The sequence below is a fragment of the Gymnoscopelus braueri genome (assembly GCF_963280865.1).
Source record: "Gymnoscopelus braueri genome assembly, chromosome: 21".
Lineage (NCBI taxonomy): Eukaryota > Metazoa > Chordata > Actinopteri > Myctophiformes > Myctophidae > Gymnoscopelus > Gymnoscopelus braueri.
In genome coordinates, this window is record NC_137623.1 from 7,906,985 (window position 1) to 7,919,040 (window position 12,056).

General features: G+C 40.7%; 1 protein-coding gene across 4 annotated transcripts in view; it reads left to right on the forward strand.

The window, feature by feature from the left end:
• unm_hu7910 (un-named hu7910) overlaps positions 1-12,056 on the forward strand; it is a 53,558-nt gene that overhangs the window by 30,462 nt on the left and 11,040 nt on the right. For 2 of the 4 annotated variants that reach the window (XM_080417287.1, XM_080417289.1), the window contains 14 exons: positions 4,636-4,686; positions 5,713-5,814; positions 6,169-6,210; positions 6,501-6,545; positions 7,169-7,198; positions 7,276-7,308; positions 7,415-7,450; positions 7,825-7,872; positions 7,992-8,048; positions 8,674-8,706; positions 10,263-10,348; positions 10,612-10,698; positions 11,704-11,854; positions 12,020-12,056. The exon at positions 12,020-12,056 is cut by the window's right edge and continues 100 nt beyond it. In XM_080417287.1, coding sequence (XP_080273413.1) covers positions 4,636-4,686; positions 5,713-5,814; positions 6,169-6,210; positions 6,501-6,545; positions 7,169-7,198; positions 7,276-7,308; positions 7,415-7,450; positions 7,825-7,872; positions 7,992-8,048; positions 8,674-8,706; positions 10,263-10,348; positions 10,612-10,698; positions 11,704-11,854; positions 12,020-12,056 — 838 coding nt within the window. The remainder of the gene's footprint in view (positions 1-4,635; positions 4,687-5,712; positions 5,815-6,168; positions 6,211-6,500; positions 6,546-7,168; positions 7,199-7,275; positions 7,309-7,414; positions 7,451-7,824; positions 7,873-7,991; positions 8,049-8,673; positions 8,707-10,262; positions 10,349-10,611; positions 10,699-11,703; positions 11,855-12,019) is intronic. The other 2 variants (XM_080417288.1, XM_080417290.1) reach the window with 2 other exon arrangements.

Sequence of the window (12,056 nt, forward strand, 5' to 3'; positions counted from 1 at the left end):
TTTTTATAGCCTAGTTTGTTGATTACTTTTGGTGCAGTAATGGTCTTTTATTTTATTTCATTTCATTTATTTTTTTTGTTTACATTAAAAGTGTCTTAAAAGCCTTAAATTGGCACTTTACTGTCATCTGGGCCCGCCCAAAAAAAAATCATGTGTGACTCACAGGCTGAGAACCACTGCTCTGAGACACAGGGTGAGTAGACAGAAACACAGTCTGAAGAAAAGCGTTGGCTCCACAAGTCACTAGTGCACACATAAAAAAAGTCACTTACAATGTACAGACCTGTCTTTTTGCCTTTTTGATCCTAGCTTGTTTTGGGTTCAGAACCTGCTTTCATAGGGTTTTGTGTATGTGTGCATTGTTTGTGCTCGCTAGGTATAAGACAATAGACGAGAACATTTAATGACCTCAGTGTAGAGCTGGCCGGGCAAAACCGATATTTAGAACCAATAACCCATCAATCTTGGTCGTGTCTGTCTTTGGCGTCTGAAAATCCCCAGCAGGATCAATAAAGGTCTTATCCTATGTAGGTTAAGCCAATAACCGAGAAGCAGATATTCTTATACGTAGAGAGCACCGAAGTCTGACGTAATTTACGCATCCTACCTGGGTCATGTTTTTTTTTCCCCATTTCTGAATGTCCATAGACTTGTTTAATATCGCGTCAAATAAGAACTGTGTTCCAAAAATAAACAAATGATCCCTGCGGTTTGACTCATATATATATGAAGCATCAACTGACGGCGAGAAATCACCGCCGAGTTAGTCAAATTTTCACCAGAAACGGACTGTATAAACGATACAGAGCCACCTCCCTGACAATATCACTGGGGCAATTTGTTTATTTTTGGACCACAATTCTTATATGAGACGATTCTAAGATGATACAATGGTGCCGTAAAAATAACCGCTCTCAATTTACAATGACATACAAGGTTTTCACCCGACAGCCACGATATGCTATATGAAAGACATTTCTGCAGCATTTGTACTTATCTGCTGTATTAAAAAAAAATGGAAATCTCTACACATAATGATGGGTGGTTCTTAAACTTTTCAGGTAACTTTTAGAGGTATTAAAAAGGTCTTAAAAGTCCTTAAATTGTAACTTTATAAATGTGCAGATAGCCTGTACGCTTCTACTGTATGTTGGTGTGTTTACTGTTCAGTGAGAAAACAATGTTCAGTTTGAGAACCACTGATGGAACTGAATCGTGAATGTTATGAACTGCTGCCCCCTACTGGCAACGGTGATGGTGACACCTCTTCATGATCATTTGGTGCAAAACAACATAAACTTGTTTGAAAATGATTTATTGATGTGTCCTCTCTGTCCAATAAGCTCCTCTGTACTGTCTTTTTAACATTTAATTTAATTTATATTTATTTCATTCACCTTGTGTCTGTGAGGACCTTGACCATGGAGTAGGACCATGCACAATATTAGGAAAACATGCGATTGTAGAATATTATAATGCGATGGCTTCATTGACTTGTGATGAGTAAACAAATACTGAAGTATAATGTTCTAATGTCTTAATAATAAAACTATTTGTTTTGCTCCCTCCTCTAATTAAATTAGAGGAGGTAGCGAAACAAATAGTTTTAATGCCTTCAAACAGCTAGGCTATTTTACAACTTTTTGTGTAAAACACGTTTCGAGTATGATCAGTGATGGAAGAAGTACTCTCATGTTTTACTTAAGCAAAAAGTATCAATACTGCAATGTAGAAATACTCTGTTACTAGTAAAATTCCAGTATTCAAAAAGTACAAAAGTACTGGCATCAAAATATATAAAACTCTTTTGAAAATAGCAGATCTACAAGCTCACAATGTGTCGCATTGTGATTCATTCTGAGCTTGTAGAACGGCTATTTTCAAATGGCCGAAATATAGGGCTGAAGTGGTTACTGTAGGTTTTTTGATAATAATCTAAATCTGCAAAGTAACTAAAGCTGTCAAATAATTGTAGTGGAGTAAAAAGGTTAATATTTGCCTCTGAGATGTAGTGGAGGAGAAGTGTTGAAAATTGGAAATACTGAAGAAAGTAAAAATACCAAAACATTTTACTTAAGTACAGTACTTGAGTGAATGCACTTACCGTTAGTTACTTTCCACCACTGAGTATTATAACTCTTCCTCATGCAGCAAAGCCAATGGTTTGTTCATTTGCCTAAACAAAAAGTAGTAAAATAGCTGTTTAAAAGTCATTGACACTAGTTTTGCATTGCACAGTGGTCTCCCTCCTCTGTTGTTTTTTGCATTGTATTTTAGCCTCCTTGGGAAGCAGAGGACTCTCCACTTATTAGGTTTGCTGTTAACGGGGGCACGGTGGCGCAGTCGGTAGTGCTGTCGCCTCACAGCTAGAAGGTCCTGGGTTCGTTTCCCGCAGGGGACGCTGTGGGCGTGTTCTCTCCTCCGCGTCATCAGTGCCCATACCCTAGGTGGGGTTGGCGAAAGGGCCTTTCTGTGTGGAGTTTGCATGTTCTCCCCGTAACTCCTAGGGTAGGTACCCTCACAAAAACATGCAGTAATCCTGGTCACTATACTGCCTCCCCCTGGCCAGCCGGGGCGCCTGATGGAGGGGAAAGGAACTGGTTGGAATAACGTGTTCCTTCCACGCGCTACGTCCAACCAGGGAAACTCTCCCCTGTCAGGTGACAAGAAGGTCAGTTGGCTCTCATGCATTGAAGGAGGCATGAGCTCGGCCCTGGCCTCCCTAGGTTGGCAGAGGGAAGGTAGTGCCCAGGATTACGTAGACAATTGGCACTGGGTGTAAGAAATGGGGTTACAAAATCGTGGGATAAAAATTTTTTTTTTGCTGTTAACATAGAACCCAGATAATGGAAAGCCTACTGTATGTATGTATGTATGCACAGACTGGAAAAAAAAAAGAAGAATAAATGAATGAATTGTATATTTCCATTGTAGCCTGGCTACAGCTGCTGTTGACAATGAACCTAAACCAACTTCTACAATGCAGTTTCTCACTGCTCCACTTAAAACACGTTAATCTCATCTAAACAAAAACATCCTTTATACCTGGATGTGTTGAAATGAACACCTGCAAACAAGTTAACATCACGCATTACGACGCCATCACGGCCCACCAGAAGGTATTTTTTGTAGACTAAATCAACAGTAGATTTAGTCGACTAAAATCATAAGATTTTTTGTCAACTAAAACTAGACTAAAACTAAAACATTTCAGATGACTTAAATGTGACTAAAACTAAATGGAATTTCATTTTAAAAGACTATGACTAAAATCAAACTTTGCGGTCAAATGTTTTAACTGGTTCGTGTCCATAAGTTCTGGTGCATGTGTTGGAGAACATCAGCGCTAAACTGTGTCAAAGGGGCTAAAGAGTGACTTCAGACAGCTTGGACTGAGTTAAAGGACAACTTAGTTTTTTTACAACCAAGGTTTATGTTTTAGATTGTAATTAAAGTAAATAAAAGATGAGTGTCCGGTGGCTAAATATGCCTTTTTTTACACAATAACTTTGCGTTTTATTTATTATTATTTACAGTAGCTCTTCTAGCCCCCAATAACTCACATCTGGCCATCAAAGACCACAGTACCTTTTTTAATGTGTAAAAAAGGCATATTTAGCCACCGGACAGAATGCCCCCGCCCACTGTAAAAAATATCGCGAAAATTGCTAAAACTATAGAAAGCAGTAAATGAAAAAAAAAATAACACTCATCTTTTATTTACTTTAATTACAAGCTAAAATATAAACTTGTAAAAAAACAAAGTTGTCCTTTAAAAGTGCACAGACATTAAAGGAGAATTTCGCCCGACGTTTTTCCTACCTTTTAATATGATGGTACCGTAGAAAAAAATCCTCCATCCTGAATCGACCCGCAGCTAAAAACCTGAGCCTGTGGGACTTATTTATTATTATTACTATTATTTTAATAGCTTTAATTAATTAGCTTTCTCGGTGAGATCTCATCTAACAGTTGACAGAAAAACATCCACAATGTTTTTGTTCCAGATGGGCCGGCGTAAAAAAAGCTATTCAAATATGCGATCTAGCGCAAGTCCCATAGGCTGGGGTTTTTAGCTGCGGTCGATTCAGGATGGAGTTATGATTTTTTTCCAACTGTACCGCTCGTCCTAGGATATCATAATATCATATTAACCCAATAAGACCTGGAACGCATCTGTGTCACTTTAGATTTCTTTGGCTATTCAAAAATATCAGATATACAAGCTCATAGCACGGCACCGAGTGCCGTGCTATGAGCTTGTATATCTGCTATTTTTGAAAAATCTTTAAAAAAATGTTATTTGATTTTTTTTCAAGTTGTTGTTTTATGACGCGAGCGTCGTGTGTGTTCAGTGTGTCAGGAGATCATTTTAACTTTGAGCTTTGTTGCGGGTCGTGAAAGTTGCAAACGTACACGTCTGTGATTGGCTAGTAGTGGTACATCCCATAGTCCAACCTGGAGGGGAACCTGCTGGTGTGATTTTGAATGAAAAGAAGTTAGAAAGATTTTCCACAATTGAGGTCCTTGGTGTGTCGGCATGAAGCCACAAATATGAGGCTGATCTGACCACTAATGTGCATAGGTTTACATACCTGTGTTGATGTTTCATTGGTTTATCTGTCAACCAAACAGGTCTGAAGGAGAGGCCAGCTTCACAGGGAGACTACACAGGACAGAAAACAGGTGAGAACGCACGCACAGTTTAACAATTTATTTATGTCCACACACAGGGAAAACATACAGGGACACAAATATTTTAGGTGCAGCTAGAGGTTACATTCACAAACTCATGGATATATTACCTCATGATACAAGACTCGTGAAACTCAGCACTCCATGGGCACAAGTAGCGGCGGCGCTGCCATACATGGCAGCAGAGACAGCACCATACTTGTGCCAGCCTTTCTGCCTCGTCTTTGCATCCCAAGTTGTCGAAACCCTCCAACAACCAGTCCGTGGGTATGTCCTAGGCTGGATCACCAGAGGAAACAAAGTTCTTAGTCTTGCACTGCTGCTTGGTGTTAAAGGAGGAGTTCACCCAAAAAATGCCTTATTTTATATCAATTGCACGCCCCATGAAGCCTTGAATTTATGGATTTATTTTTGTTTTTGTCGCATTCCTAAGCCAACAATTTGATGACCGTGTGTATTTCCGGTAGGAGACACAAATAATCTACTTTGTGTGTCCTACCAGATACATTAGTAGGTAGGAGATGGGAATCAAATTAGCTTAGGAATGCAACAAAAACAATAACAAATCCATGAATTCAAGGCTTCATGGGGTGTGCAATTGATAGAAAATAAGTAATTTTTTGGGTGAACTACTCCTTTAAAGCGCTCTCTGTTGTTGTTCTCGTGGGCCTGGAAGTCCCACCTGGCCGTTAGGTAGCGTCACACACACACACACACACACACACACACACACACACACACACACACACACACACACACACACACCCCATGCCCCTAATAGATCTGCTATTAAAAGATATTGAAAGAAATGTGACAAATTGGGAATATGTTTGAAACAGTTTAACCTAAATCTTGTATGGAGGTCTCTGGCACACAATCATGTTCAGATGGGGGTTCCGCGGCCAATTACATATTGATTTGCGGGTCCTTGACATGAAAATGTTTGAGGACCACTAAACCTAGAGCAGTTTTCACTTTATTTGAACCCGTTTGTCTGTCGACGGCTCCACACCACAGGGACCAATCAGGACGCTCCAGAGGCTCAAACAACCAATGAAAAGACTGTACAGCCGGAGGGGGAGGGACTAACAGAGGCCACGCCCACTGAGACTGCCACAGGTGTGTGTGTGTGTGTGTGTGTGTGTGTGTGTGTGTTTTTGTCATTTTCCAATATAAATGTGTTGCCTTGCCTGTCTGTCTGTATGTCTGTCTACATGCCTGTCTACATGTCTTATCTGTCTGTCTTTTTGTTAGTTTGTCTGCATGTCTGTCTCAATCGCTGTCCGTCTGTCTGTCTGTCTGTCTGTCTGTCTGTCTCAATCTCTCTGTCTACATGCCTGTCTGTCTGCCTGTCTGTCTTGTCTGTATACCTGACTGAATGTAGGCCTATACCTGACTGACTCTCTACTGTCTGTCTGTCTGTCTGTCTGTCTGTCTGTCTGTCTGTCTGTCTGTCTGTCTGTCGTCTGTCAGATCCAGTCTATGGATCTGAGGATATAGAGTCTGCAATCCAAGGTTCGTCTGATCTTGGAAAGCACGTTAGCACGTTGGCATGTTGGCATGTTAAGTTCAATACGTACTCCTTCCAACGTCGGTTCAGACAGGCTCTCTAAATACTAGTTGGGAGAGAGAGGACATCTGGAGATGCAACAAGTTCTGAGAATGATGCATGCCTTAGCATGACGCATGATGACTCCGCCTCTCTGTTCATCTGTCTTTCTGTTTGTCTGTCTGCTTGTCTACCTTTCAACTAATACTTGATTTGATTTATTCCACTGTGTGTGTGTGCGTGTGCGTGTGTCCAGCTGCCGTGTCTCTTCCCTTGCCTGTAGAAGACAACTTTGTCCCAGGTGAGACAGACAGACGGACAAATGAATGAAATGTGATACCCAGATAACGATGTTAAACAATATCATTCTTATTAATATCTTTTTTTTTTACATCCATCGATGTGAACATTGTCATCGATCACTAAGGGTGTCACGATTCTCCTAATCCACCATTTTTAAAACGTCCTTTTTGTTTATCAGCACTGACGACTATATCAATATTCACTATTAGGCTATTGAGTCTTGATTTGTAAAGAAAAAACGTACTTAAAACCCATTGAGACCTGGAACGCATCTGTGTCACTTTAGATTTCTTTAGCTATTCAAAAATAGCAGATATACAAGCTCATAGCGCGGCACCGAGTGCCGCGCTATGAGCTTGTAGATCTGCTATTTTAGGAAAAACTGTAAAAAGTTTAACATATAACAATAAAACTATTCATCGACTCATTCATTCATTCAGCCATTGCATTCAATGGTGTGTGTGTGTGTGTGTGTGTGTGTGTGTGTGTGTGTGTGTGTGTGTGTGTGTGTGTGTGTGTGTGTGTGTGTGTGTGTGTGTGTGTGTGTGTGTGTGTTCGTGTGTGTGTGTGTGTGTTCGTGTGTGCGCGCGCGTGCGTGTGTGTGTGACATCCCTGTTACAGATGACCCACGAGACAGCGCACATCCTTATGGTAGGTACATGTCTGTCTGTCTGTCTGTCATATATAAATACAGTAATAAAGCACAGTATTAATATTGTGTGTTTCAGAGGAGCAGACAAACAGTATTGACACCACTGGAGGTAATATAATTGAACTACTAATAATAATGATTATTGTTTATTAGAATGTCTTAAATACAGCTGTTTGTAGATCAGATATGTGATTAATTTAAGACGATGGTTTCAGTTTTAGTTGAAGATCCACCGACACCAGAGACAATAGGTGAGACACGCACGCACACACACGCCACACACACACACGGTTTAGCATTGTTTTATAGCATGGTTCATAGTGGTTTTATTCATTGCTGGTTCATATTGGTTTTATATTGATAAAGTGTTTTATTACACGTCATGTCTGCATCCAGGGCAATGCTAATTACGTCGACAAAAGAAGTAAAAGTTTGCATTTCACTGCAGCACACGTTATCGTGTATTTATGTTTCTCATGTATATGAGAAAGACTTACTTACAATTTACTAATGTAGTGGATTAGCATGGTTCACAGGGGTTTAGCATGGTTTAGCATGGTTTAGCATGGCACAGAGGTGATATAAGGTGATTAAACTGGTTCTTCTGTGTTGTGTCGTTGTCCAGAGGAGTCGCCACAACACCTGACCAGCTCCAGAGTCACACAGCAAACTGGTATGTACCTTATATATCTACTGCATATATATATTATATACTGTCATTCTGTCAAATGTTTAGAATCAGCTAGTGAAATTAATTTAGTACATTAATTATCTCCTCTCCTTCCTAAACAGACTCCTTAGTAGAACCAGTAGAAGAGCCCTCAACAGAGCCTGGAGCTGAAGTAGAGGGTGAGCACACACACACACACACACACACACACACACACACACACACACACACACACACACACACACACACACACACACACACACACACACACACACACACACACACACACACACAGAGAGTGGTGTAGAGTAACTAAGTACATTTACTCAAGTACTGTACTTAAGTACAATTTTGAGGTACTTTTACTTTACTGGAGTATTTCCAGTATGTGTCTGTGTCTGTGTCCGTGTCTGTGTGTGTGTGTGTGTGTGTGTGTGTGTGTGCGTGTGGTGACTTTGACACAACCTTGGTCTTACATGGAGACAGTCTGCAGCTAAAATTAAACCACACTGTACTTAACAGCTGCACACACACACACACACACACACACACACACACACACACACACACACACACACACACACATACACGCGCGCACACACACACACGCACACGCACACACACACACACACGCACACGCACACGCACACACACACACACACACACTACAGTTAGTACTGTCATAGTTTATCACTGACTAATAATAAACAGTGTAACACTATAAAATGTATTACAGCACCCCCCTCTAGTGGAGGATGCTAGAATAATTCCTCTCCTCTCCTCTCCTCTCCTCTCCTCTCACAGAGAGTCAAGCAGAGGAGAAAATCAAAGAGAAAGGTTGGTGATATCTCCTCTGTAGTAATAATCTATTCTATAAATATTCTGTGTGTGTGTGTGTGTGTGTGTGTGTGATATAACACAGAGGTGTTGCCGAACGGCAATTCGGACGGACCAACGGTTTCCGAGAGCGGAAACATCACGACGGGCTGTTTTATCTGTCAGCCTGCGGTTCTGAGAACGTCGGCTTCAGGGATTGGCGGAGCGCCACGTCACGTTTGTGCCGCTAAGACAGTATATAAGTCCCCGATTGGCTAAGCCGAGTTACAGACCTGTAAGGGTCCATTTGGAACCCCTACAGAAATGGTTAACCCATTAAGTCCCGAAGAAGCATCTGTGTAATTTTTTCATTTGAGCTAAAAAGTATTATTTTACACTTTGGCTATTCAAAAATAGCAGATTTACAAGCTCATAGCGCGGCACCGAGTGCCGCGCTATGAGCTTGTAGATCTGCTATTTTAGAAAAATCGATAAAATGTGTGCAAATCAATATATTTATATTCTTTTAAAGGGAACATTTTTAACTCGAATCTTTGCTTCTGGGGGGTCCCTGGAACAACATATTTTGAGATCGGGGTCGGTGGCCAAATTCATATCATTTTGGGGGTCCTTGACATGAAAAAGTTTGAGCACCACTGATATAGAAACAGGTTTTTCAGAAAACTGTTGGGATTTAGAAGACATTTTGTAGAAATCGTCTTAAAGGGAACCGTTAAGAGGGAATCATTAGAATCCTAAAGCATCCCAACCCAAAGTGTCTATGTGACTGGAGTGATCTCCTCCCTGCCAGTAAATCCAGCGCTCTGTCTTAGAAAATAGCCGATCTACAAGCATGGCGGCCTGGTCTGATCGTCTATATGTCTGGTCTGAGCTTCAGTTGATCGCCTGTTTCCGGCGAGCGTTACCATGGCGTTAGCGTAGCCGTGTTACCACGGTGATGTGTGTGTTGTTGTCGTCTGAACTCAAAAGTTCAAAAGTTTAATTATTAAATATTACTATAGTCACATATACTCGAATGTGTATGAATATAAAGGATTATTTTTTCAAGTAAATTAATTTAAACCACCACTCGGGAACGATGCAAGTTGGAAATGCATGCCCCACCCAGTTAAGCAATGTTGTATTTATAAGATAAAGAGGTCAGAAAGAATTTAGCAAATATTTGTATGTTTTTATGTGTTGAAGATTTCTAAAAACTATTCAGGGTGGAGTTTAGGTTAGGATCAAGCATTGAGAGGTCAGGTTTAGGGGGTTGTGGGTCCGAAATCTACAAGTTCACAAGCATTTCTTTTTTTTTCTAACTATTTATTTTTTAAACTGTACCGAAACCCAACCGAAACCGTGACACAGAAACCGAGAAAGGAACCAATTAGTTCCATCACTAATGATCGCTTATATCTGTCAATCACATGTGGATGTTAATTTGCACAAAAAAAACTCAACTGTCTCTCTCTCTCTCTCTCTCTCTCTGGCTCTCTCTCTGGCTCTCTCTCTCTCTCTCTCTCTCTCTCTCTCTCTCTCTCTCTCTCTCTCTCTCTCTCTCTCTCTCTCTCCAGCTAAGAAAAAGAAGCCCCAACTCTTCAATAAGTTGGATAAAACAATCAAAGCAAAGATTGATGCAGCCGAGAAACTCCGTAAAAAGGTACCCACACACACACACACACACACACACACACACACACACACACACACACACACACACACACACACACACACACACACACACACGCTGTTTCATAGTGTATATAATAATGATTTTCACGGTGAGACAGTAGACTGCAGTGATATTTTATAATGTATATCATAATGTATATATTCAGGTTTTTCAGGGTGTTATATTATATTATTTTCACGTATCATATTTGATAATGTTTCTATAATCCAGTAATAATCCTGATTGTTCAGGGTAAGGTGGACGAGGCTCTCCGGGCGTTCGAGGCTCTGGTGCAGCAGTATCCTCAAAGCCCCCGCGCTCTCTATGGGCAAGCACAGGTACACACACACACACACACACACACACACACACACACACACACACACACTATATGACACTCTACGCCAGTGGTGTAAAGTAACTAAAGTACATTTACTCAAGTACTGTACTTAAGTACAATTTTGAGGTATTTGTACTTTACTTGAGTATTTCCAATTTCCAATACTTCTACTTCTACTCCACTACATCTCGGATCCAAATATTGTACTTTACTCCACTACATTTATTTGAAAACTTTAGTTACTAAGTTCTTTGTACATTTTGATTATTATTACAAAACATACATTAACCACATCAGCCCTATATACATTTAGGCCATTTGAAAATAGCCGATCTACAAGCTCACAATGCGTCGCGATGCGACGCATTGTGAGCTTGTAGATCTGCTATTTTCAAAATATTTTAATACATTTGAAAACTTGTTATGGGACATTCTGCATAATGAGTACTTTTACTTTTGGATACCAATACTTTTATACTTGTACTCGAAGTACATTTTGAATTCCCAACTTTTACTTGTAACAGAGTATTTCTACATTGCAGTATTTATACTTTTACTTAAGTAAAACATTTGAGTACTTTTTCCACCACTGCTGCACACTAGGCATGCAACCATTCACTCAACTCACGATGCGATCCGAATCACGGTACTACTAGGTTCACGATGCGACTTTTCACCATTTTTGAAACGCATAATTATTTTCCAGACAAATGACCGAAAACTCTTTGTTTTAACTGTCTGTCTGTATGTCTGTCTGCCTGTCTGCCTGTGTGCCTGCCTGTCTGTCTGTCTGCCTGCCTGCCTGTCTGTCTATCTGTATGTCTATCTGTATGTCTGTATGTCTGTATAATAATGTTAACTGTAATTAGACAGCTGGTCTGTTATTGAGCCCATCGGTCATTATCAAGAAATAACACACCGCTGAATTCAGTGATTCACCAATCAGAATCAAGCATTCCACCAAGCTGTGTAATAAGTATATATCTATATGTGTGTGTTATAGTGTGAGGATGACCTGGCAGAGAAGCAGCGCAGTAACGACCTGCTCCAGAAGGCCATCAACACCTACAGAGATGCTGCAGAGCTTCCTGCCGCGACCCCTGACCTCCTGAGAGCCGCTCTGAAAAAAAGAGCCGAGAGACAACAGTTCCTGGGTAAACAAACACTGTGTGTGTGTGTGTGTGTGTGTGTGTGTGTGTGTGTGTGTGTGTGTGTGTGTGTGTGTGTGTGTGTGTGTGTGTGTGTGTGTGTGTGTGTGTGTGTGTGTGTGTGTGTGTGTGTGTGTGTTGTACATTATAATAATAGTAATAATATTTCAGGTCGTATGCGGGGGTCTCTCGCCACGCTGGAGAAGCT